Here is a 27122-nt window from a genome sequence, read left to right as displayed (position 1 = left end):
GGCGAGGAGCTGTATTCCCTGTTGGACTAGGTGAGCTGTCTGTAGTAGCTGTTGCCCCAGTTGGAATAGGTGAGCTCTGGATCGTGGCTGTAGCCACTGTTGGAATAGGTGAGTTCCGGGTAGTGGTTTTAGCCCCTGTTGGACTAGGTGAGCTCTCTCTAGTTGCTGTGGCCCCTGTTGGAGTAGGTGTGCTCTGGCAAGTAGCTGTATTCTCTGTTGGACTAGGTGAGCTCTGGCTAGTGGCGGTTGCCCCTGTTGGACTCGGTGAGCTCTGGCTAGCGGCTGTATTCCCTGTTGGACTAGGTGAGCTCTGGCTAGTAGCTGTAGCCCCTGTTGGACTAGGTGAGCTCTCTCTGGTTGCTGTGGCCCCTGTTGGAGTAGGTGTGCTCTGGCTGGAGGCTGTTTTTCCTGTTGGACAAGGTGAGCTCTCTATAGTAGCTGTATTCCCTGTTGGACTAGGTGACCTCTCTCTATGAGTTGTTTCCCCTCTTGGACTCAGTGTGCTCTGGCTAGTGGCTGTATTCCCTGTTGGACTAGGTGAGCTCTCCGTAGTAGCTGTTGCCCCTGTTGGAATAGGTGAGCTCTCTCTAGTAGCTGCAGCCCTTTTAAGGACTCGGTGACCTCTGGCTAGTAGCCCCTTTTGGACAAGGTGTTCTCTGGCTAGGAGCTGGAGACTTTTTTTGAGTAGTAGCTAGTAGCTAATGCCACTGTTGAACAAGGTGAGCTCTGGCTCGTAGCTGTTGCCCCTTTTGGACGAGGTGAGCTCTGGCTAGTGGCGGTTGCCCCTGTTGGACTCGGTGAGCTCTGGCTAGCGGCTGTATTCCCTGTTGGACTAGGTGAGCTCTGGCTAGTAGCTGTGGTCCCTTTTGGACTATTGGAGCGCAGATGCTAACAGCTTGCTGCTGTCCTATCTTTTTGAACAGTTATTTGCAACTCGCCTATGGACCAATGTCAGGAACCAATTTTAGGAACTCATTCGGTGTCTCAACTTACTGCTGAGAGTTATTATAATAGAATGCACAAGGTGCAATTTCAAAATTTGGTTGTGCATCAGCAGTCACTCAATTTGCCCATGTCAGCAATTGTTTTTAGATTGGCCAGCTGTCTAAACTCGTAATAATCATGGTTGAATTACCGACCAGGATCGACCCATTGATCATCAGTTATCATACTAAAACTTCAAACATTTTCCTCCACAGTCTGGGAAAATCTTTGGAAATGCAGGAAATTAGCTGTAAATCTGCACATTTTTCTCTCCGCCCTATGGCAAAATGAGTAGAATTGTAAGAAATGAGTTATACAATTGTAAAATCTTTTCTTCGCCCCATGGCAAAAACTGTGGATTTGCATGACACAGCCATCCTAAAAACCCAAATCTGATCATTATTCATATTCAATATTTTTTTCTGACTGTCCACACTCAGTTTTACATATCAGATTTGTGCATTCACACTGATGTAGCCTCTGAAGTAGCACACAGATGTAATGCTCATTTCGTGTCACTGTTCCTCTAAATTTGGGGGTGATTGTCGTGGTAATGGAAGGTCATGTGCAAAAGAAATACTTAAGATAAAAAAATGGATGTGTGTCCAGACTAAGGTCTAGATGCTTGAAATTCAAAATATGAAACACCAAAATTGTATCAGGATTGAGTGCCACGTATGAATTTGGAATTAAAAACATCAGATTCAATGTGGTTGTTGCTTAGCACCTCAACTGAGTGCCAGCCATAATTTGCAAACCGATTCTACATATTGAAACAGGCGAAAATGACATTTGTCAGTCGCCACCCTAAAGAACACAGCACCTTCAGCAATCGAATGAATGGCAAATGAACGGCAGACGTCAATCGGTGTGATTCCACTAGGTTGAATTAACGCTGTTTCCATGTCATTTCAACCCATGAAATCTATGTGATGATGTTGAATCAACGTGGAGAACTGATTGGATTTGCAAAACGTAATCAATGTAAAAAAAACTTTATCTAAATCTAATGACACGTTGTTGTTTTTTGGATTTCACATTGAGTTCACGTTTGTTTACAACTCAATCAAATCAAAACTAGACGTTGACCTGACATCTATGCTCATTGGAATGTGTTTTCTCCTTAAAATGACAATTATTTATGTCAAACAAAAGTATGCTAAACAAAAATATATATGTAAAGTGTTGGTCGCATGTTTCATGAGCTGAAATAAAAGATCCCAGAAATGTTCCATAAGCACAAAAAGCTTATTTCTCTCTAATGTTCTGCTCAAATTTGTTTACATGCTTGTCAGTGAGCATTTCTCCTTTGCCACGATAATCCATCCACCTGACAGGTGTGGCATATCAAGAAGCTGATTAAATAGCATGATCACTACACAGATGCACCTTATGCTGGGGACAATAAAAGGCCACTAAAATGTACAGTTTTGTCACACAACACAATGCCACAGATGATTCAAGTTTTGAGGGAGCATGCAATTAGCATGCTGATTGCAGGAATGTCCACCAAAGCTGTTACCAGATTATGGAATGTTAATTTCTCTACTATAAGTCACCCCTAACATCGTTTTAGAGAATTTAGCATTACGTCCAACCTGCCTCACAACTGCAGACTACGTATATGGCATCGTGTGGGCAAGTGGTTTGTAGTGATGTCAACATTGTGAACAGAGTGCTGCATGGTGGCGGTAGGGGTATGGTATGGGCCGGCATAAGCTACAGGCAATGAACACAATTGGAAATTACCTTTAATGACTGGGGCACTGCCAAATGCACTCCACAGATTGAACACTGCCCTTTTTGCGCAAATTCCAAACATATCGCTGAGCGTGCTAGGATAGAACTGGTTTCCATGGGTTTGATGCCATTCCACTCACTCTATTCCAGACATTATTATAAGCTGCCCTCCCCTCAGCAGCCTGCACTGATGCCTACGGTGGAGGCGCATGTGAACGCACAAATCTAGGGCAGAGTAGTGAGAGGAAGGGACTGGTTCCATTATCATGACCCATGGCGGATATACTGCAGAATCTAGAAAATATATTATTGGGTATGCAAGTGTTCAAACCCAGATCCTAAATATTTATTGAAGAACTGAACATTAAACATGGGGAACTGCAAGGCAAACAGACACGTGAAGGCAAAAGCATAGATCTTGTTTGGAAATGTCATTGGGCTGATATTTTGTATGTAAATATATATATTTACAGTTGAAGTCGGAAGTTTACATACACCTAAGCCAAATACATTTAAACTCCGTTTTTCACAATTCCTGACATTTAATCCTAGTAACAATTCCCTGTCTTAGGTCAGTTAGGATCACCACTTTATTTTAAGAATGTGAAATGTCAGAATAATAGTAGAGAGAATGATTTCTTTCAGCTTTTATTTCCTTCATCACATTCCCAGTGGGTCAGAAGTTTACATACACAATTAATATTTGCTACAATGCCTTTAAATTGTTTAACTTCGGTCAAAGTTTTGGGTAGCCTTCCACAAGCGTCCCACAATAAATTGAGTGAATTTTTAATTCCTCTTGACACAGCTGGTGTAACTGAGTCAGGTTTGTAGGCCTCCTTCCTTGCACATGCATTTTCAGTTCTGCCCACAAATTTTCTATGGGACTGAGGTCATGGCTTTTTGATGGCCACTACAATACCTTGACCTAGTTGTCCTTAAGCCATTTTGCCACAACTTTGGAAGCATGCTTGGGGTCATTGTCCATTTGGAAGACCCATTTGCGACCAAGCTTTTAACTTCCTGACTGATGTCTTGAGATGTTGCATCAATATATCCACATAATTGTGTGGACCAGTCCCTCCTGCAGCAAAGCATCCCCACAACATGATGCTTTACCCCTGTGCTTCACGGTTGGGATGGTGTTATTCGGCTTGCAAGCCTCCCCCTTTTTCCTCCAAAGTTAACGATGGTCATTATGGACAAAGAATTCCATTTCTGTTTCATCAGACCAGAGGACATTTCTCCAAAAAGTACAATCTTTGTCCCCATGTGCAGTTGCAAACCGTAGTCTGTCATTTTTATGGCGGGTTTGTAGCAGTCGCTTCTTCCTTGCTGAGTGGCCTTTCAGGTTATGTCAATATAGGACTCGTTTTACTGTGGATATAGGTACTTTTGTACCTGTTTCCTCCAGTATCTTCACAAGGTCAGTTGCTGTTGTTCTGGGATTGATTTGCACTTTTCGCACCAATGTACTTTCATCTCTAAGAGACAAAACCTGAGCGGGTTGACAGCTGTGTGGTGTTTATACTTGCATACTATTGTTTGTACAGATGCATGTGGTACCTTCAGGCGTTTGGAAATTGCTCCCAAGGATGAATCAGACTTGTGGAGGTCTACAATTTTTTTCTGAGTTTTTGGCTGATTTATTTTGATTTTCCCATGATGTCAAGCAAAGATGCACTAAGTTTGAAGGTAAGGCCTTGAAATACATCCACAGGTACATCTCCAATTCACTCAAATGATGTCAATTAGCCTATCAGAAGCTTCTAAAGCCGGGACATCATTTTCTGGAATTTTCCAAGCTGTTTAAAGGCACAGTCAACTTAGTTTATGCAAACTTCTGACCCACTGGAATTGTGATACAGTGAATTCTAAAGTTAAATAATCTGTCCATTAAAATTGTTGGAAAAATGACTTGTCATGCAAAGTAGATGTCCTAACTGACTTGCCAAAACTATAATTTGTTAACAAGAAATGTGGAGTGGTTGAAAAATGATTTTTAACGTCTCCAACCTAAGTGTATATAAACTTCCGACTTCAAATGTATATATATTTTTATGTAGACAAAAATAATTTCCTCTCAAATCATATATAAATGTCAGGTATTCTTAAGTTGTATTATGATTGACAAAAACAGAACTTTCACACGTTAACATTTTTTATTTTAAACAGTTATAGCATTTAACAGAGCAGGGCAGTCACCAGAGTTTACGAACATTCTGGACCCAGGCATTGAAGACCAGGCATTACATTGTATTTGCGGTTGGAGAAAAATAGCCTTTTCTAAAATTATTTCATGCAATTATACGTCATTTTACATGACTGGAGATATTTGAAGAATATTTTTTTTTATACCACACAAATGACTGACATGACAGGTTACACTGACATACTGAGACAATTAAAACGAACTACCCTGTCTTAAATGCAACCAATAGCATAGGCCAATAAAAAGAGTGGAGACCGATTGTACTATATGAGGAGGAAATTATAGTCCACAAACTTTCCAGTGGCACTGACTCATCCAAACTGACACGTGTTTTTCCCGTAATTGTATTTTGAAAGTTTGTGAAAGGTCTTTTAGCTGCTGCCTTCTGTTCATTGACAGACACTTCGACTGCTCTCATGTGTATATTTTCAACGATTTCATTTATTTCTCTAAAGACAGGAGTAATTATACAATTGGTCAAATTTATTTCAATTTATCTGCAGCACCTCCAGCACACCTCCTACGGCTATGTTTTCTTCCATGCACTGTGCTCTCCCCTATAAATTCAATGGATTGTGGTCAGTAACCCCATATGAGGTTATTGCGTATGTGAATATTTTCAGTAAGTTAATGAACAAGAGTTTATATATTCACTTATTTTTTCTTTTTAGCCAATAGTGGTTTTTAGCTACATTGTTATAGGAACTATGTAGGACTAATGGCCTTTTTAAAAAGACAGTGCAGTTGACTTAATTTTCCTGCATGAGGCTTTAATCATTGTAGCACAGAAACTATGTTATTAAGGCTAATTAGAAAATATTTAAAATTACTATGTGAAAGTGTTCAAAAGAGTCTTACCTTTCAGGAATGGGGTCATGGTTAATTTGCGAGTGAAGAGCAAAATAATCCACCAGACTATACATAACATGCTAGCAAAATGTTCTGATCAGTCCTGCTAATAGATGAACAAACTAGACTAATGATGATGTGCACTCACCTCAACTTAGCTAAATTTTCCCAGCCTAATTTGAACCAAATATCCAAACAGACATTCAGTGAACACTAAAATCTGACATTAATTGATTTATCAAGAAGAGTATCCATGTTTGTCTCAAAGCAGCATGATGGTGCTGTCCCAATCAAAACAGTGTTGAAATGATGACTTATGACTTTGAGAGTTTCACGTTTACACGGCTATATGAACTAAGTGACGCATTCAGTTGACAATTCTTTTTTACACCATCGCAGCAGTGTTAAAGCATTGGTTCACAACTCCGGTCCTCGAGTTCCCCAACAGTACACATTTTTATTCTAGCACCAGACAAGCACACCTGATTGAACTTGTCAACTAATCATCAGGTCCTCAATGAGTTGAATCTGGTACAGTATGTTTGTTCGGCGCTACAACAAAGATGTGTGCTCTTGGGGGTACTCAAGACTGGAGTTCGGAACTACTGCGCTAAAGATTCGGGTCTGACCCCCCAAAATTCGGGGCTGAAGCCCCGAAAGCCCGATCCTAGTGACATCCCTGGAACAGAGTTCCAGTATACAGTACATGTTTGATTACCATAGAGAAAAGTGAAATAATAAAATAAAAAAAATACAAATAAAGACAATTAACATTGCAATAAATGTGTTCTCTGGAGCTCCAAATTTACAAATAAAAATATATAAACTCCAAGGCTAGTTGGGCTAACTGATTAACATAACGTTATCAGATAAAATAACTATTGCTTAGACAAAGAGCACCTTGCTTGGTCAGCAACCACGTTTACGACATTTAAATAAAATTGAATTAGCAAGAGGGGATCCACTGTATATAACAAGGCTTGCATTGATATAACCATGTATTTTTATATGCTTACAAAAGTATTATGTTTTTAATCTCTAAATCTATTGCCTTATAATAGGCACCTCTGAATTGCATTTTTTCTCAGAATCATGAAACATGAAATTGGTTTTGAATTGGTGAATCTATTTGGCCATATATCAAGGATTTGGGTACCACACAGTAGCAATATGAAAATGTGTGACATATATAGTTAATCTGATCAATAAGCAAGACTCACTCAGGATAAATGTAATTTAATCTGCCACATTTGTACAGATTTGTGGTGGTTAATGGAGGTGAACCATTGTTTTGTGGTGAGTAACCTTACCTGACACCTGAATATGTGCATTAGCTCCCCATTGTGTATGGCAGAGTGGTGTAGTGTATACAATACCTGTAATTAGAGAAGCACCTCAGGTTGGTCAGAAACATGTGTGAGAGACCAGATTAGGTGGGGAGATCAGGGGCTGTATGTATAAACCATCTCAGAGTAGGAGTGCCTATTTATGATCAGCTTTTCTTTTCAGATAATAACGAACATGGTTATATTTGGACAGGAGGAACCTAATCCTAGATCAGCACTGCGACTCTGAGACGCTTGATAAATTCTGTAATCTGTTCTTACTTGTCTGTAACAGGTGAGAGCTCTGGCTCTGTGTTGAAGTTGCCCATAGGCACAGATATAGGATCAGCTTGCCCTACACAAATTAGGAAAAATCCAAACTGAACTCAGGTCAGGAAACTTCATGCTACACCAGTGCATACTGAGAATGGAAGAGTGATACATACAGTTGAAGTCAGCAGTTTACATACACCTTAGCCAAATACATTTAAAATCAGTTTATCACAATTCCTGACATTTAATCCCAGTAAAAATGCCCTGTTTTAGGTCAGTTAGGATCACCACTTATTTTAAGAATGTGAAATGTTAGAATAATAGAGAGAATTATTTATTTCAGCTTTTATTTCTTTCATCACATTCCCAGTGGGTCAGAAGTTTACATTCACTCAATTAGTATTTGTTAGCATTGCCTTTAAATTGTTTAATTTGGGTCAAACGTTTCAGGTAGCCTTCCACAAGCATTCCACAATAAGTTAGGTGAATGGCCCCCCAATGGTGGAACAAACTCCCTCACGACGCCAGGACAGCGGAGTCAATCACCACCTTCCGGAGACACCTGAAACCCCACCTCTTTAAGGAATACCTAGGATAGGATAAAGTAATCCTTCTCACCCCCCCCCCCTTAAATGATTTGATGCACTATTGTAACGTGGCTGTTCCACTGGATGTCATAAGGTGAATTCACCAATTTGTAAGTCGCTCTGGATAAGAGCGTCTGCCAAATGACTTAAATGTAAATGTAAATGTAATGTGAATTTTGGCCCATTCCTCCAGACAAAGCTGGTGTAACTGAGTCAGGTTTGTAGACCTCCTTGCTCGCACATGCTTTTTCAGTTCTGCCCACAAATGTTCTATGGGATTGAGGTCAGGGCTTTGTGATGGCCACTCCAATGCCTTGACTTTGTTGTCCTTAAGCCATTTTGCCACAACTTTGGAAGTATGCTTGGGGTCATTGTCCATTTGGAAGACCCATTTGCGACCAAGCTTTATCTTCCTGACTGATGTCTTGAGATGTTGCATCAATATTATCCACATAATTTTCCTCCCTCATGATGCCATCTATTTTGTGAAGTGCACCAGTCCCTCTTACAGCAAAGCACCCCCACAACATGATGCTGCCACCCCTGTGCTTCACAGTTGGGATGGTATTCTTCGGCTTGCAAGCATCCCCCTTTTTTCTCCAAAGATAACGATGGTCATATATGGCCAAACATTTCTATTTTTGTTTCATCAGACCAGAGGAAAATTCTCCAAAAAGTACGATCTTTGTCCCCATGTGCAGTTGCAAACTGTAGTCTGGCTTTTTTTATGGTGGTTTTGGAGTAGTGGCTTCCTCCTTGCTGAGCGGCCTTTCAGGTTATGTCGATATAGGACTCGTTTTACTGTAGATATAGATACTTTTGTACCGGTTTCCTCCAGCATCTTCACAAGGCCCGTTGCTGTTGTTCTGGGATTGATTTGCAGTTTTCGCACCAAAGTACATTTATCTCTAGGAGACAGAACACGTCTCCTTCCTGAGCGGGTGACGGCTGCTTCGTCCCATGGTGTTTATACTTGCACACTATTGTTTGTACAGATGAACGTGGTACCTTCAGGCGTTTGGAAATTGCTTCCAAGGATGAACCAGACTTGTGGAGGTCTATAATGTTTTCTGAGGTCTTAGTTGATTTCTTTTGATTTTCCCCTTGATGTCAAGCAAAGAGGCACTGAGTTTGAAGGTAGGCCTTGAAATACAGCTACAGGTACACCTCCAATTGACTCAAATGGTGTCAATTAGCCTATCATAAGCTTCTAAATCCATTACATCATTTTCTGGAATTTTCTAAGCTGTTTAAAGGCACAGTCAACTTTGTGTGCAAACTTCAGACCCACTTCAAAAGTGAAATAATGTCTGTAAACAATTGTTGGGAAAATTAGTGGTGCACAAAGTAGATGTCCTAACCGACTTGCCAAAACTATAGTTTGTTAACAAGAAATTTGTGGAGTGGTTGAAAAACACGTTTTAATGAATACAACCTAAGTGTATGTAAACTTTCAACTTCAACTGTATGAACACCACTAAAACACCTTGCTCACTCTTTTAGGTGAGGAGTATCAGCCAAAGGTAGTGACCAGGGCCCAGTTTCCCAAAAACATCTAAATAGTTCTTACGATTAACTTCGGAAACTGGGCCCTGATCGCTTATCTGACTGACATTCAATACAGAGTATGCTGTCAAGCATGGTCTTGAAGTGTGTCCTAAAATTACCACCACCCGACAGTATATCAAGTCTAATTGGTGTGATATATGCATTAATAATTATTATAGGCAGAAGGTCTGAGACAATATACACTGACTGGTTGCCACTGATATCCATTATGGCATAGAGACTGAGAGACGTGTCGGCTTCATGTTTGGGACTATCGGTAAGTGCTTTAAAAAAAATCAAGTCAAGCACCAAAGCACACAAAAAAAGCCTTCAGCATTATCAAAGTCTAAAATTTTCTATTGCACTTGAAGATTATTTCTTTACATAAAATATACAAATATAAAAGTGACGGAATACACATATATATGTACAGTATGTTTAATATTGTTCCCCATTACTTTAATTAATCTCTTGCACAGACTGTTGTTCCTTGGTATTTATTAAGTACACACTGTATGATATCTCACTATAATTCCAAAAGAAGGGGAATTGGCAGTATCGACTTAGTCTAGATGTCCCTTAACTTAAATGTTCATGAGAGACTGTTTGGCAAAGCCTTTTCTCCAAGAAGATATCCACAGCTTGTTTTTAGTTTAAATCATTCCCGAAGAGCAAAAAATAACAAATTGTCTTCTTTAGGAGCTATTAGTGTGAGAACTCCTCCATTCCTCCTTTGCTCTTCTCCTCATTCTCCCCCAGCACCAAAATATCTTCCCTTTATTTCTGCAGTCTGATGAGAGGGGTGATGAGGGAGTAGAGTGCAGAGGTCCTTCTTGGACAGTGCTTGAGGGAGGGAGTGGACTGTTCAATTCACCCCAACTGCATGGAGGTTCAGAAGTGAGGGTCCCTGCACACACAGCACCACACAGACATACACACCCTTACAGGAAACACACAGGGCCAACCTCCAGGTGGTAGTGTGATCCGAGAGTGGTCTTGGGTAAGTTATAGATGTTCACCACAGGGAGCAGGTTAGGATCCTGGGTGTGGAACACAAAATGGGTGTGGTGCCAGCGTCCATCCTTCATCTGTAATAGAGAAACAAAGAAGTCAAAGTAAAAGAGTTTCAGATTTTATGATTGATATGTCATTATTCTATTACTGTTCATAGTGCAGAAAATGGAAGTTGAGAGACTGGAGTAAGAAGAAGTAGCCCCTTTCTGATAGCCTCACAGATACAGACCAGGTAATGGTCAAATACTCTCCCCTCCATATGCATTTGGACAGTGAAGCTAAAACATGAGGCTCATTACTCCAGTATTTTTAATTTGAATTCAAATGTTTTATATTAGGCGACAGTACAGATTGTCACCTTTTATTTGAGAGTATTTTCATACATATCTGTAAGCACATTATGCATCTAGTCCTCACATGTGAAGAATTCACAAGAATTTGGACAAATTCAATTAACCCAGGATTCCTGAAATGTGACACCTGTGTTATGTTGACTGTAGTGATAGAGGAAGAATTTACTGACTTACTGTATGCACTTGTGAAAAGTGTAAACAACTAGTTTCCTAAAAAGACCAGATCATTGAACACCTAGAGAGAGGAAAAGGATCCTAAAAGAACATCACGCTCTGGCTAAGAAGACTTCAAGATTGCATGATGGTTTTGATGTGACAATTTTAAATGACCGAGAGGGTAATACAGGGTACTCTATGAGATTGGAATCCTCTGCAGTTGCTTCTGAGGATTATACCTTGGACCACTTTCCTGTATTAACACATCCCACCGACGAGAACCAGAGGACTACTGCATCTTGCTCTACACCATCAGAGGCAAAGTGGAATCGAGTTAGAGCAAAGAGAGGAGGAAAATTCCAACGTTTTCTCCCTCTGCCCTTTTGTCAAGACCTGCGGCTCTAACAGTTTTAGGGCTCTGGGCCCTCCGACACACTCCTCTGGACCTGGTCCTGGGTTACTGAGCCGGCCATCCCCTGGATCAGCCCCCATAGCTGCTGAGCCTTCTTCACCACGCTGTGTGGATGGACCGTTTCAGGTTGTCAGTGATGAGCACGCAGATGAACCCTCTCCACTGTGGCCCCGTTGATGTGGATGGGGAGGGGGTGCTCTCTCTGCTGTCTCCTGAAGTCCACAATCAGCTTGTTTTGTTGTCGTTGAGGGAATGGTTATTTTCCTGGCACCACTCCGCCAGGGCCCTCACCTCCTCCCTGTAGGCTGTCTTGTCATAGATGGTAATCAGGCCTACCCTTGTTGTGTCGTCAGAAAACTTGATGATTGAGTTGGAGACGTGCGTCCTGGGTGAACAGGGTGTACAGGAGGGGGCCCCACAAGGGGAAGTGTTTTTGCCTACCTTCCCCACCTGGGGTCGGCCAGTAAGGAAGTCCAGGACCCAGTTGCACAGGGTGGGATTCAGACCCAGGGGCTGGGCTTAGTGAAGAGCACTATGGCGATGAAGGCTGAGCTGTTGTCAATGAACAGTATTCTTACATAGGTATTTATCTTGTCCAGATTGGATAGGCATTGTGCAGTGCGACGGTGATTGTATAATCCGTTTATCTGTTGAAGCAGAATGGAAATTGTAGTGGGTCTAGGGTGTCGGGTAAGGTGGAGGAGATATGATCCTTAACTAGCCTCTCAAAGCACTTAATGATGACAGAAGTGAGTGCTACGGAGTGATTGTAATTTAGTTCAGTTACCTTTGCTTTCTTGGGTACAGGAATACGCAGGGACTTGAAGCTTGAGGGGACAACAGACTGGCTAGTGAGAATATGAATATGTCCATAAACACTCCTGCCAGCTGGTCTGCGCATGCTCTGAGGACGCGGCTAGGGATGCCATCTGGGCTGGAGAATGAGAGCTCACTGTCTTCATGAGCGCCAGTGGCCGGCATCGGTGGTTCTGCGTTTTTGCTTGAAGCGGGCAAAGGAGTTTTCTTTAGCTTGTCCGGGAGTGAGGCGTTGGTGTCCGCAACGTGGCTGGCTTTCCCTTTATAATCTGTGATTGTCTGGAGTCCCTGACACACACGTCTTGTGTCTGAGCCTTTGAATTGCGACTCCACTTTGACCCTGTACTGGCGTTTTGTCTCTTTGATTGCCCATAGCTGGTCCGTTTGTACACCTTGCCGTGGTTAAATGCGGTGGTTCACGCATGCTGCCGTCTATCCATGGTTTGTGGATTGGTTAAGTTCTAATCGTCACAGTGGGAACAACATCCTCAATGCACTTCCTGATGAACTCTGTCACAGAGTCAGTGTATACATCAATACTTTATTGTCCAGGGACTGAACTTTAATGAATAATATACTTGGAGGAGGTGGATGATATGCACACCTCCTGAGTCTGATTAGCAGCCCAGACCTTATTCCTGTTCTCTGTCGACGGTGCAGCCCCAGGATGAATGGAATTGCCTCTGGGAGTTCAAAGAAAGGATCCAATTCAGGAAAGTCGAATTTCTGATCGAAATTGTGACGAGTGACGGCCAATCTAATATCCAAAAGTTATTTTCAGCTGTAGGTAATAATGGCGTAAATATTCTGAGCAAATAATGTAAGAAATAACAAAAAATAAAATACAGCAAAGTTGACTAGGAGCTAGAAATATGGCGACATTGCTAGCCAACTTTGCCTCATCTGAGAATAATGTTAGCTAGCTATTAACTTAGTAACAGTAGATAGCTTGCTTTTGGTGGAAGAATTCAACATTTAGTGTGCTGAACTGGTTAGCAGCATCACTTTGATTTCATATGGCTGGCTGGACAAATAATCCTATGCTTTCATGACATTGTCAAACTTCAGAAATACTGCTCATTGGTTCACAAAACACCATGTAAAGTGGTATGACTAAGACTTCCTCATCAAATGTCTACATTATTTACAGATGTATTGTTTTAACTTCGATTAATTCGGTCTGTTTTAGACAGCAGAAGATGGAGTCCTAAAGATGGCGCTGCAATGCTTTGTTATGTCACTTGATTATGAATCTATACATTTTTTTGCTGGAATGGAATGTTCGTATACTGTATATTTATTTTCTCACCATGTTTTTTTATTTAATACAATTTTTACTAGCTATCTTAAGATGAATGCACTGACTGCAAGTTTCTCTAGATAAGAGCATCTGCTAATGTTTTACATCCAGATCTCATATTACTATATTGATTAATTTCTTAATGTTTTTTATTTTAATATTGATGTCAAAGTATCATTCCAACAGTTATTTACTAAAAATGTAGTTACTTGTAGATGTGACTGTAAAACCTAGCAGTACTACTTATTTATAGTGTTTTGCAAAAAAAACATTTGTCCCTCTGAAAGGAAGCGAGTGATAAAGATTTCAAGCAATCATTGAACAACCCCTCTTTAATAAGTTTTTTAACAATAAAAGTTAATTGACCATAATATCTGAAAATGGATATAGTGTATATAGCGTTTTGGAAAGAAACTTTTCATATGGAGGGGAGTATATTTTCCATACCCCTAATGGTTAGAATCAGGGGTAGGGTAGTGTAAATCGATCCTAGATCTGTGGTGAGAGACAACTTCTACCTCAAGCTCAGAGAGTGCACTCCACTGAGAGAAAATGGCAGCCGTACCCAACAGGAGTCCTCGATGACGTGAGGCTCCATCTCTCCTCCTGCCACAATGATCTCCCCACTCCACGCCCTGAAATGCACAGACCCCTTTGAAGGAGGCTGGTCCTCAGAGGTCCTCCAGATAGGTACGTTCAGGCAGTGGATGGTCACATGTTGCACCGCCTTTGAGCTCAAGAGATGCAGGAAGTTCATCTGGACACGCCCAACACTAATCTCCAGCTGCAATGTCAATAAAGAGGATGATAGTTGTTCAAAACAAATATACTATATCATAATATATAAATATAGAGTTGAAGCCAGAAGTTTATATACACCTTTACCAAATACATTTCAACTCTGTTTTTCACAATTCCTGATATTTAATTCTAGTAAAAATTCCCTGTTTTAGGTCAGTTAGGATCACCACTTTATTTTAAGAATGTGAAATGGCAGAATAATAGTAGAGAGAATGATTTCTTTCAGCTTTTATTTCTTTCATCACATTCCCAGTGGGTCAGAGGTTTACATACACTCAATTAGTATTTGGTAGCATTGCCTTTAAATTGTTTAACTTCAGTCAAAGTTTCGGGTAGCCTTCCACAAGCTTCCCACAATAAGTTGGGTGAATTTTGGCCCATTCCTCCTAACGGAGCTGGTGTAACTGAGTCAGGTTTGTAAGGCCTCCTTGCTCGAACACACTTTTTCAGTTTTGCCCACACATTTTCTATTTTCTATGGGGTCAGGGCTTTGTGATGGCCACTCCAATACCTTGACTTTGACATCCTTAAGCCATTTTGCCACAACTTTGGAAGCATGCTTGGGGTCATTTGGACCCATTTGCGACCACGCTTTAACTTCCTGACTGATGTCTTGAGGTGTTTCTTCAATATTTCCTCGTAATTTTCCTCCCTCATGATGCCATCTATTTTGTGAAGTGCACCAGTCCCTCCTGCAGCAAAGCACCCCACAACATGATACTGACACCCCCGTGCTTCACAGTTGGGATGGTGTTCTTCGGCTTGCAAGCCTCCCCCTTTTTCCTCCAAACAAAAAAATGGTCATTGTGGCCAAACAGTTCCATTTTTGTTTCCACAGACCAGAGGATATTTCTCCAAAAAGTATGATCTTTTTCCCCATGTGCAGTTGCAAACCGTAGTCTGGCTTCATGGCGGTTTTGGAGCTGTGGCTTCTTCCTTGCTGAGCTGCCTTTCAGGTTATGTCGATATAGGACTCGTTTAGCTGTAGATATAGAAACTTTTCTACCTGTTTCCTCCAGCATCGTCACAAGGTCCGTTGCTGTTGTTCTGAGATTGATTTGCACTTTTCGCACAAAAGTATGCTCATCTCTAGGAGACAGAACACGTCTCCTTCCAGAGCGGTATGACGGCTGTGTGGTCCCATGGTGTTTATACTTGTGTACGATTGTTTGTACAGATGCATGTGGTACCTTCAGGCATTTGGAAATTGCTCCCAAGGATGAACCTGACTTGGAGGTTACCATTTTCTTTCTAAGGTCTTGGCTGAATTCTTTTGATTTTCCCCTTGATGTCAAGCAAAGATGCACTAAGTTTGAAGGTAGGCCTTGAAATACATACATACACATACAGGTACGTACACCTCCAATTGACTCAAATATCAATTAGCCTATCAGAAGCTTCTAAAGCCATGAAATCATTTCTGGAATTTTCCAAGCTGTTTAAAGGCACAGTCTACTTAGTGTATGTAAACTTCTGACCCACTGGAATTGTGATATTGAATTCTAAGTTAAATAATCTGTCTGTAAACAATTGTTGGAAAAATGAATTGTGTCATGCACAAAGTAGATGTACAACCGACTAGCCAAAACTATAGTTTGTTAACAAGAAATTTGTGGAGTGGTTGAAAAACGAGTTATAATGACTCCAACCTAAGTGTATGTACATTTCTGACTTCAACTTTATATGCCATTTGCCAGACACTTTTATCCAAAGCGACTTACATTTTACGCAAGGGTGTTTCTTATTATTATAATGTACCCTACCGTTCAAAAGTTTGGGGTATCTTAGAAATGTCCTTGTTTTTGAAAGAAAAGCATTTTTTGGTCTATTAAAATATCAAATTGATAAGAAATACATTGTAGACATGGTTAATGTTGTAAATGACTATTGTAGCTGGCAATGGAAGATTTGTAATGGAATATCTACATAGGCGTACAGAGGTCCATTTACATCAACCATCACTCCTTTGTTCCAATGGCATGTTGTGTTAGCTAATCCAAGGTTATCGTTTTTAAAGGCTAATTGATCATTAGAAAACCCTTTTGCAATTATGTTAGCACCGTTGAAAACTGTTCTGATTAATGAAGCGATAAAACTGGCCTTCTTTAGAGTAGTTGAGTATCTGGAACATCAGCATTTGTGGGTTCGATTACAGGCTCAAAATGGCCAGAAACAAATAACTTTCTTCTGAAACTCATCAGTCTTTTCTTGTTCTGAGAAATTAAGGCTATACCATGTGAGAAATTGCTAAGAAACTGAAGATCTCGTACAATGCTGTGTACTCCTCCCTTCACAGAACAGTGCAAACTGGCTCTAACCAGAATAGAAAGAGGAATAGGAGGCCCCGGTGCACAACTGAGCAAGAGGACAAGTACATTAGAGTGTCTAGTTTGAGAAACAGATACCTCACAAATCCTCAACTGGCAGCTTCATTAAATAGTACCCGCAAAACACCCGTCTCAAACGCCAACAGTGAAGAGACGACTCTGGGATGCTGGCCTTCTAGGCAGATTGGCCAAGAAAAATGAAAGATTAAGATGGGCAAAAGAACACAGACACTGGACAGAGGAACTCTGCCTTGAAGGCCAGCATCCCGGAGTCGCCTCTTACCTCTTAACTAACACAACGTGCCATTGGAACACAGGATGGCGCCGACAGAGATGATGGCCTCGCTTCAGGTCCTTAGTAAACTATGCAGTTATTTGTTTTTTATATATTATTTTATGTATTATTTATTGACTTATGCTGTTGATTGACTACAGCTCAACATTTAATACCATAGTACCCTGGGTCTCGACCCCGCCTTGTACAACTGGGTCCTGAACTTGGCGGGCCGCCCCCAGGTGGTGAAGGTAGGAGACAACATCTCCACCCTGCTAATCCTCAACACTGGGGCCCCATAAGGTTGCGTTCTCAGCCCCCTCCTGTACTCCCTGTTCACCCATGACTGCATGGCTATTATGCACACTTCCAACTCAATCATCAAGTTTGCAGACGACACTACAGTGGTAGGCTTGATTACCAATAGCGTCGAGACGGCCTACAGGGAGGAGGTGAGGGCCCTCGGAGTGTGGTGTCAGGAAAATAACCTCTCCCTCAACATCAACAAAACAAAGGAGATAATTGTGGACTTCAGGAAACAGCAGAGGGAGCACCCCCTCCCCCCATCCACACCGAAGGGACAGCAGTGGAGAGGGTGGAAAGTTTTACGTTCCTCGGCGTACACATCAAACTAAAATGGTCCACCCACACAGACTGCGTGGTGAAGAAGATGCAACAGCGCCTCTTCAACCCGAGGAGGCTGAAGAAATGTGGCTTGTCACCTAAAACACTCAAAAGCTTTTAGAACTTGCTCCACACCCCCCATATAAACAAGTGACTAAACTACAGTCTATAAGCTCACATTCACGGGGAGCAGCAATTGGTAACTATAGTGTTTCAATATGAAAAACAGCACATGCACAATCAATCTTTTCTGCCTTGAAAGCAGTCCATCTCTTGTGACCAACTTTCAGGAGACATATAAAAAAGTCTTAATGAATTCACAAAGAAAGTGAAAAGCTGGTTTAAAAACATCAAGAACGCTACCATGTGTGATTATTTTGTAATACGTTTTGTTTATTTATTTTGTCATGTTTTCTTTTTCACTTATTTTAAAGCACAAATTTGGTGATTCATTATTCAAATTAGCACAAGCTAAAGCATAATGGTGTAATGCATATGTTGATACTTCAATGTTTTATTTGTACTTGTCCATAACAAATAAAGCATTATTATTATTAAATAGTTGAGAATGGGATAATGCTTATCAGTGAAGAAATATTGCAATTGTACTGGTTAAGTTAGTTGAGCAAGCAACATTTGTCCCACTAACCAGGTTTCCATCCAACCTTTTTATGCGACTAAATGTCATGTCGGATAAAAAAATGTAATGGCAGGCCTGATGGAAACAATTTGTCGGTAAACTTTCCCTTTTTGTTTACAAGGAGCTACTTCATAAACTTCTGTCGTATCTAACTTTGATGTTGAAGTAAAGACACCCGAGTTGCCTAACCCATTCAGAGGATTGGTTAACTTGAGGTTTCTAGGGACTCCACTGAGCTAGGTAAATCTGCTTTTAGTTTTAATGCATCATATTGCTGGAACAAAATTCAAAATACATTTCATCTTGATGTTCTGCTGCTGTTGAGGCAATTTCAAGTATTGATTGGGGACTTATTTGTGGAGGAAAGTAACTTTTTCTGGCTGATTTGTGATGTTTTATTTGTGCTTCCCATGACTGTATTTTTGTATTTTAACGTGTATATGTTGGGTATAATGTGTATATTTATGTTGTGTGTATATACAGGACATGTTTGTAAAAGACACCTAGGTGTCAATCGATTTCCCCTGTAAAAAAACAAGGTTGACAAAACAAAATACACTAGATGAGATATTTTTGTGCCTGTAAAGTTAATGATGCTTGAAATATCAGTGGAATCGCTTTTATGTGCAAATATTGATATAATAAACATCTTCTTGAAGTAAACTTGTAGTCCCACGATAACATGTTGTGTGGTCTTCCCACTACGACTAGTCGGGAAGGCATGCAGTTCATTAGGCTACAGATTAAATAAATGATGAACTTCACAGGGTGGTGAAAGTGCAAGGTGTTGAGCTTGATGCTCCTTTCCAATTAATATTAAGGGTCTTATTTTGGTGGCATGATCATCGATGCTTGGCTGCCATTTGACAAATAATTTAGCTCTTTTGTCCATAATAATCTAATCATGTAGGCTGGCTAGAGTGCACGTGCAAATATGAGAGTGGGCACACCTGCTATACATTACCAGTCAAAAGTTTGGACACAGCTACTCATTCAAGGGGTTCTCTTTACTTTATTCTACATTGCAGAATAATAGTGAAGACAAACATTATGAAATAACACATGGAATCATGTTGTCCCAAATTGTTAAACAAATCAAAATATATTTTATATTTGAGATTCTTCAAAGTAGCCTTGATGACAGCTTTGCACACTCTTGGCATTCTCTCAGTCAGCTAGAGGTAGTCAGAGGTAGTCCCCTGGAATGAATTTCAATTAACAGGTGTGCCTTGTTAAAAGTTAATTTGTGGAGTTTCTTTCCTATATAATGCATTTGAGCCAAACAGTTGTGTTGTACGGATGGTTTACAGAAGACAGCCCTATTTGTTAATAAGACCAAGTCCATATTATGGCAAGAACAGCTCAAAAAAGAAAAGAGAAATGACAGTCCATCATTAATTCAAGACATGAAGGTCTGTCAATCTTGAAAATCTCAAGAACTTTGAAAGTGCAGTCGCAAAAACCATCTATTTGTTTTTCAACAGGACAATGACCCAACACACCTCCAGGCTGTGTAAGGGCTATTTGACCAAGAAGAAGACGCCGCATCAGTTTACCTATATTTTGATTTGTTTAATACTTTTTTGGTTACGACATGATTCCATATGTGTTTTTTCATAGTTTATGTCTTCAATATTATTTTACAATGTAGAAAACAGTAAAAATAAAGAAAACCCTTTGAATGAGTAGGTGTCCAAACATTTGACTGGCACTGTATGACTCAATATATATTTTTTTATTAAAACCATCAGTAGAGTTGAAAATGCGACAGAAACCCATTTAGCTAAGCACAACTTTAAAAAAAAATCTGCAACAAGTACATTTGATGGAAACATATCTTTGTTGGGAAAATGTGCATATTTTTTCCTGCTGATTTTAGAATATTCCCTTTCCCATCTGGACAATAGGACCTACAGTTGAAGTCAGAAGTTTACATACACTTAGGTTGGAGTCATTAAAACAAAATTTGCAATCCCTCCACACATTTCTTGTTAACAAACTATAGTTTTGGCAAGTCAGTTAGGACATCTACTTTGTGCATGACACAAGTCATTTTTCCAAAAATTGTTCACAGACAGATTATTTCACTGTATCACAATTCCAGTGGGTCAGAAGTTTACATACACTAAGTTGGCCGTGCCTTTAAACAGCTTGGAAAATTCCAGAAAATTATGTCTTGGCTTTATAAGCTTCTGATATCATTTGAGTCAATTGGAGGTGTACCTGTGGATGTATTTCAAGGCCTTAACTTCAAACTCAGTGCCTCTTTGCTTGACATCATGAGAAAATCAAAAGAAATCAGCCAAGACCTCAGAAAAAAAATTGTAGACCTCCACATGTCTGGTTCATCCATGGGAGCAATTTACAAATGCCTGAAAGTGCCAAGTTCATCTGTAAAAACAATAGTACGCAAGTATAAACACGATGGGACCACGCAGCCATCATACCGCTCAGGAAGGAGACGCGTTCTGTCTCCTATAGATAAATGTACTTTGGTGCGAAAACTGCAAATCAATCCCAGAACAACAGCAAAGGACCTTGTGAAGTTGCTGGAGGAAACTGGTACAAACGCTTCTATATCCACAGCTAAACGAGTCCTATATCGACATAACCTGAAAGGCCACTCAGCAAGGAAGAAGCCACTGCTCCAAAACCACCATAAAAAAGCCAGACTATGGTTTGCAACTGCACATGGGGACAAGGATCGTATTTTGGGAGAAATATCCTCTGGTCTGATGAAACAAAAATAGAAATGTTTGGCCATAATGACCATCGTTATGTTTGGAGGAAAAAGGGGAGGCTTGCAAGCCGAAGAACACCATCCCAACCGTGAAGCGAGGGGGTGGAAGCATCATATTGTGGGGGTGCTTTGCTGGATGTTGGACTTTGAGGCTTCCCCCAGGTGATAGCGGTAGGCAACAACACATCAGCCACGCTTATCCTCCACATGGGGGCCACTCAGCAGGGGTGTGTGATTAGTCCCCTTCTGTACTCCCTGTTCACCCACGACTGCGTGGCCAAACATGACTCCAACATCATCATCAAGTTTGCTGATGACACAACAGTGGCCTGATCACCAACAACGATGAGACAGCCGAATGGGAGGAGGTCAGAGACCTGGCAGTGTGGTGCCAGGACAACAACCTCGCCCTCAACGTGAGAAAGACAAAGGAGCTTATCGTCGACTACAGGAAAAGGAGGGCCGAGCATAACCACATTCACATCGACACCTGTCGTGGAGCGGGTCGAGAGCTTCACTTTCCTTGGTGTCCACATCTCTAACACACGATCATGGTCCAAACACACCAAGACAGTCATGAAGAGAGCACGACAACGCCTATTCCCCCTCAGGAGACTGAAGATTTGGCATGGGTCCTCAGATCCTCAAACATTTCTACAGCTGCACCATCGAGAGCATCCTGACTGGTTGCATCACCGCTTGGTATGGCAACTGCTCGGCATCTGACCGCATTTCATGGTAAGGTTGTATTCGGGGCATTTGACAAATAACATTTGATTTGAAACTCTTTTGCCAATTGAATGGAAACCTAGCTACTATTCATGAAATACTGTGGTATCATATATTAAGTGTGACTGATTGTAGTATGACTGGTGATGTATGACCGGTGATGTCTGCAGTACCTTGGACACCGTTACAGGTTTTAGGCAGGTCTGCCCTCCACCTGTGAAGTTACAGGTGACCTCTATTGTATCTGAGGAGTAGCCCAAGTTTGGGTCAATCCAATAAGTGCCTAGGGAGAGAAAATAGTCAGTTACTAAACACACGCTTTCCCATTCTTCTTCTCCCTCTTGTGTGCACATACAGTACATGCATGCATGCATGCAAGCACACACACATCTGTCAACTCACCATCGCTCATTTTCTGTTCACAGCTGTGGAGGTCCCTGCAAATGCGGGCGGGGTTATCGCTGGTGCCCAGTGGATTTTTCAGGCTCTGGATCAGGTTACTAAGGTAGTGGAGGGTCTTAATGATCTCTGTAACATGGTCTAGCATAGGCAGGTCCATAACTAGCCAATTCTGCACAGAGATAGATATAGAAATTTATTTGTAGCAGTCTACAGTATATCAAAAAACATGAATGGATGACTATACATGAGAATACATGGATATGTTCACAGCTTATTGAGGGTATCATGGTACTGACCTCAGTCCTAAGTGGGGTGTTTATAGACTCAAACACCTGAAGGGAACTGTCCTGTTTCTGAATAAGAAAACAGCACAGACAACATAATGTAACATTACACTTTCATAGGACGTGTTTGGTACTGTAGTGATGGCCATAGTCAATAGTCACATAGTTGATGATGGCCATAGTCACAGTAGCTAAATGTTTTGGTGAAAGGTCTAGTGTACTTAGTGTATTGAAGAGACAATAACTTACAAATGACGGGACACCAGGAGGACCCTAGAGAAAATGGAACAATCAGTCAGGAGAAATAATTGTACAGATCACCTAAAGTAACACGGATGGAGTATGCTCCATCACAGTTCGATTGCAGGAACTATCAAGTAATGTGCCCTTATAAAGGACTAATCTTGCAATGTAGTCCTTGATGAAGCCCATCTGAATTCTTCGGTTGGAAGTTTCCTTTTTTTTTTATAAACAGCCTTCGTGTGTGATAATTTTTATCACTCACAATAGGGGTTTGCGATGCTACTTTCCAACATGCTAAGAGCAGGTAGTTTTGAGAATGCACTGTGAACTAAGCTGTTTTTATGAAAAACTGGAGCCCTTCAAAATTGAATTTGAGAGCAAATTAGGGTAACACGTTACATAACCATGTCAAAATATTGTTAGACTCCAGGTGAGAGTAATTGGATTCGTGGTGGGACCAGAAAAAAAGATGAAGAATCGTTCGCGATGCGCCTGCCTTGACCGCCTCAAATAGCCGACCAATCAGCCTGTCACCAACCCTTAGTAAAATTAGGAAAAAATGGTGTTTGACCACATACCATGCTATTTTACAGTAAACACATTGACAACAGACTTTCAGCACGCTTATAGGGAAGGACATTACACAAGTGACTGATGATTGGCTGAGAGAAATTGATGATAATAATATTGTAGGGGCTGTTTAGTTAGACTTCAGTGCGGCTTTTGATATTATCCATCATAGTCTGTTGCTGGAAAAACATATGTGTTATGGCTTTATACCCACTGCTATATTGTGGATAAAGAGTTACCTGTCTAACAGAACAGAGAGGGTGTTCTTTAATGGAAACCTCTCAAACAAAATCCAGGTAGAATCAGGAATTCCCCAGGGCAGCTGTCTGTGCCACGTTTTTCAAATTGCATTAATGACATGCCACTGGCTTTAAATAATGACTAAACTGCTTGGAGTAACCATGGATTGTAAACTGTCACGGTCAAAACATATTGATACAACAGTAGCTAGGATGGGGAGAAGTCTGTCTATAATAAAGTGCTGCTCTGCATTCTTAACAGCACTATCAGCAAGGCAGGTACTACAGGCCCTAGTTTCGTCGCACCTGGACAACTGTTCAGTCATGTGGTCAAGTGTCACAATGAGTGACTGAGGAAAATTGCAATTGGCTCAGAACAGACTCAAAGTGGAGGAGAGCTTGACTTCATCATTACTTGTATTTGTGAGAAGTATTGACATGTTGAATGCACTGAGCTGTCTGTTTGAACTACTGGCACACAGCTTGGAAACCCATGTATACCCCACAAGACATGCCACCAGAGGTCTCTTCACAGTCCCCAAGTACTTAACAAACTATGGGAGGCGCACAGTACTACATAGAGCCATGACTACATGGAACTCTATTCCACATATTGTAAGATTTAATAAATAAAAATACACCTTATGGAACAGCGGGAACTATGAAGCAACAGACACATGCATACAAACACATAATACACACGTACATATGGATTTTGTTTTGTATACATGTGTTAGTAGAGTAGGGGCCTGAGGGCACACACTTAATGTGTTGTGAAATCTGTTATGAATGTATTGTAATATGTATAACTGCCTTAATTTTGCTGAACCCCAAGAAGAGTGGGGATTCATAATTAATACACATACAAAGTTACAACAGCTGACATAACATATCATAACCTGTCATAATATAGCCATAACATTGTCATGACCCATTTATAGTGTTCCCGAGTGGCGCAGCTGTCTAAGGCACTGCATCTCAGTGATAGAGCTGTCACTAAAGACCCTGGTTTGATTCCAGGCTGTATCACAACCCTCTGTGATTAGGAGTGCCATAGTGCGGCGCACAATTGGCACAGCGTTGTCTGGGTTAGGGTTTGGCCTGGGTAGGCATTCATTGTAAATAATAATTTGTTAATAACTGACTTGCCTAGTTAAATAAAGGTTAAATAAAATAAAGAAAGATAAATAAATATTTACACCTGTTGTGACATATATTGCATTATATTATGGCTGGTTATGACAGCTACATAAGTGTCAAAACCCACATTTATTCAAGTTCTTTATTTCCCTGCCAAGAACTTTCCTTTTGTTTGAAACTTTGTTCTTGTAATTCTTTAATGTCATTTTTTTCAGCATATTTTAAATAACTTGTAGAAAATAAGCTTTCTGACAATGCCATGAAGCATTATGGCCATCTTGTTTACTTGAACTAAGAAAATACACTTTATGGCACTGTCTAGAAACATGATGACCACCATAATCATATAAGCCAGACAGGCCTATCTTGTACATGCCCTTATATCAGTCATCAGTCACAAAGAGGGTGTCCTGCTCCTGAAATCTGATCCTGCATTCATCCCAGTCATCAGCAACTGAGCATTGGGTTAGGTGCATGTCTGACATCAATGTGTGTGTGTCATGTTCTGACCATCGTTCGTGTGTGTTTTCCTTGTTTTAGTGTTGGTCAGGACGTGAGCTGGGTGGGCATTCTATGATGTGTGTCTGGTTTGTCCATTTCTATGTCAGGCCTGATATGGTTCTCAATCAGAGGCAGGTGTTAGTCATTGTCTCTGATTGGGAACCATATTTAGGTAGCCTGTTTTGTGTTGGGTTTTGTGGGTGATTGTTCCTGTCTTTGTGTTTGTGGCACCAGATGGGACTGTTTTGGTTTTTTCACATTTCTTGTTTTGTAGATTGTAGTACTTTCATCTTTATTAAAGATGCACAAAACTAACCACGCTGCATTTTGGTCCGCATCTCTTTCCCCACAAGAAAATCATTACAGAATCACCCACCAACCAAGAACCAAGTGGCGTGGTAAACAGAGGCAGCAGCAACAGCAGCAGAGGCAGCAGCAGAAGCAGCAGCAGGAGAAGCAGCAGCAGCAGCAGCAGGAGAGGCTGCACTATTTAGAGGAATGGACTTGGGAGGAGATCCTTGACGGGAAAGGACCCTGGGCAGAGCCAGGGGAATATTGCCGCCCCAAAGCCGAGCTGGAGGCAGCGAAAGCAGAGAGGCGGCATTATGAGGAGCTAGCACGGCAGAGCGGCTGGAAACCCGAGAGGCACCCATTTCTTGGGTTGGGGCACAGGGAGAGTGTGGCAGAGGCAGGAGCCAAACCTGAGCCAACTCCCCCTGTTAACCGTAAGGAGCCATGGATGTTATCGGAGCTATCGGCGAAGCTGAGGTATGAGTCTGAGAGGGTCGAGGAGTTATTGGACAGAATGGAGGAGAGTGAACGGATGGGAGATGAGGAGACACTCGAGGAGGTGTTAATAGAATTGGGGAGTGTGAAGACAGAGAGGAGTTGATTTGGCGTAGTATGCAAGGCATTCGCCCTCAGGTGTGTGTCTCCAGCCCGGTACCACCAGTGCCGGCACCCCACACCAGGCTGTCTCTCCGTTCCATCAACACAGGTGCTCCCGCCTGTCCGGCGCTACCAGAGTTTCCGCCCCTCAGTCCAGAGGCGCCAGAGCCCCTCAGTCCAGAGGCGCCAGAGCTTCTCTGTCCAGCGCCGCCTGAGCTACCCGTCTGCCCAGCGCCGCCAGCGCCGCCAGTCTGCCCAGCGCCGCCAGTCTGCCCAGCGCCGCCAGCGCTGCCAGTCTGCCCAGCGCCGTCAGTTTGCCCAGCGCCACCAGTCTGCCCAGCGCCGCCAGTCTGCCCAGCGCCGCCAGTCTGCCCAGCGCCGCCAGTCTGCCCAGCGCCGTCAGTCTGCCCAGCGCCGCCAGTCTGCCCAGCGCCGCCAGTCTGCCCAGCGCCGCCAGTGCCGCCCAGCGCCGCCCAGCGCCGCCAGCGCCGCCAGTGCCGCCCAGCGCCGCCAGTCTGCCCAGCGCCGCCAGTCTGCCCAGCGCCGTCAGTCTGCCCAGCGCCGTCAGTCTACCCAGTGCCGCCAGTCTGCCCAGCGCCGTCAGTGCCGCCAGTCTGCCCAGTGCCACCAGTCTGCCCAGCGCCGCCAGTCTGCCCAGCGCCGCCAGTCTACCCAGTGCCACCAGTCTGCCCAGCACCACCAATCTGCCCAGCGCCGTCAGTGCCGCCAGTCTGCCCAGCGCCGCCAGTCTGCCAAGCGCCGCCAGTCTGCCCAGCGCCGTCAGTGCTGCCAGTCTGCCCAGTGCCGCCAGTCTGCCATTCAGCCAGGATCTGACCGTCAGCCAAGATCCGCCATTCAGCCAGGATCTGCCATTCAGCCAGGATCTGCCAGTCAGCCAGGATCTGCCAGTCAGCCAGGATCCGCCATTCAGACAGGATCTGCCAGAACTGCCAGTCAGCCACAATCCGCCAGTCAGCCACGATCCGCCAGTCAGCCAGGATCCGCCAGTCAGCCAGGATCCGCCATTCAGCCAGGATCCGCCATTCAGCCAGGATCTGCCGGAACCGCCAGTCAGCCAGGATCCACCATTCAGCCTGGATCCGCCATTCAGCCAGGATCCGCCATTCAGCCAGGATCCGCCAGAACTGCCA

The 27122-nt window shown here is 42.2% G+C and overlaps 1 protein-coding gene across 1 annotated transcript in view; it reads right to left on the bottom strand.

Moving 5' to 3' along the window:
- Positions 1-7974: 7974 nt before the first annotated feature.
- The window catches only part of col27a1a (collagen, type XXVII, alpha 1a), a 260653-nt gene continuing 241505 nt past the window's right edge, over positions 7975-27122 (bottom strand). Inside the window, exons 56-61 of the mRNA XM_064941974.1 lie at positions 22640-22663; positions 22403-22453; positions 22107-22275; positions 21878-21987; positions 14135-14353; positions 7975-10606 (exon numbers count right to left, since the gene is read on the bottom strand). Of these exons, the coding sequence (XP_064798046.1) occupies positions 10460-10606; positions 14135-14353; positions 21878-21987; positions 22107-22275; positions 22403-22453; positions 22640-22663 (720 nt within the window). The 3' untranslated portion in view covers positions 7975-10459. The remainder of the gene's footprint in view (positions 10607-14134; positions 14354-21877; positions 21988-22106; positions 22276-22402; positions 22454-22639; positions 22664-27122) is intronic.

The sequence above is a fragment of the Oncorhynchus masou genome, chromosome 28 (assembly GCF_036934945.1).
Source record: "Oncorhynchus masou masou isolate Uvic2021 chromosome 28, UVic_Omas_1.1, whole genome shotgun sequence".
Lineage (NCBI taxonomy): Eukaryota > Metazoa > Chordata > Actinopteri > Salmoniformes > Salmonidae > Oncorhynchus > Oncorhynchus masou.
This window is presented reverse-complemented; position numbering and strand designations above follow the sequence as displayed.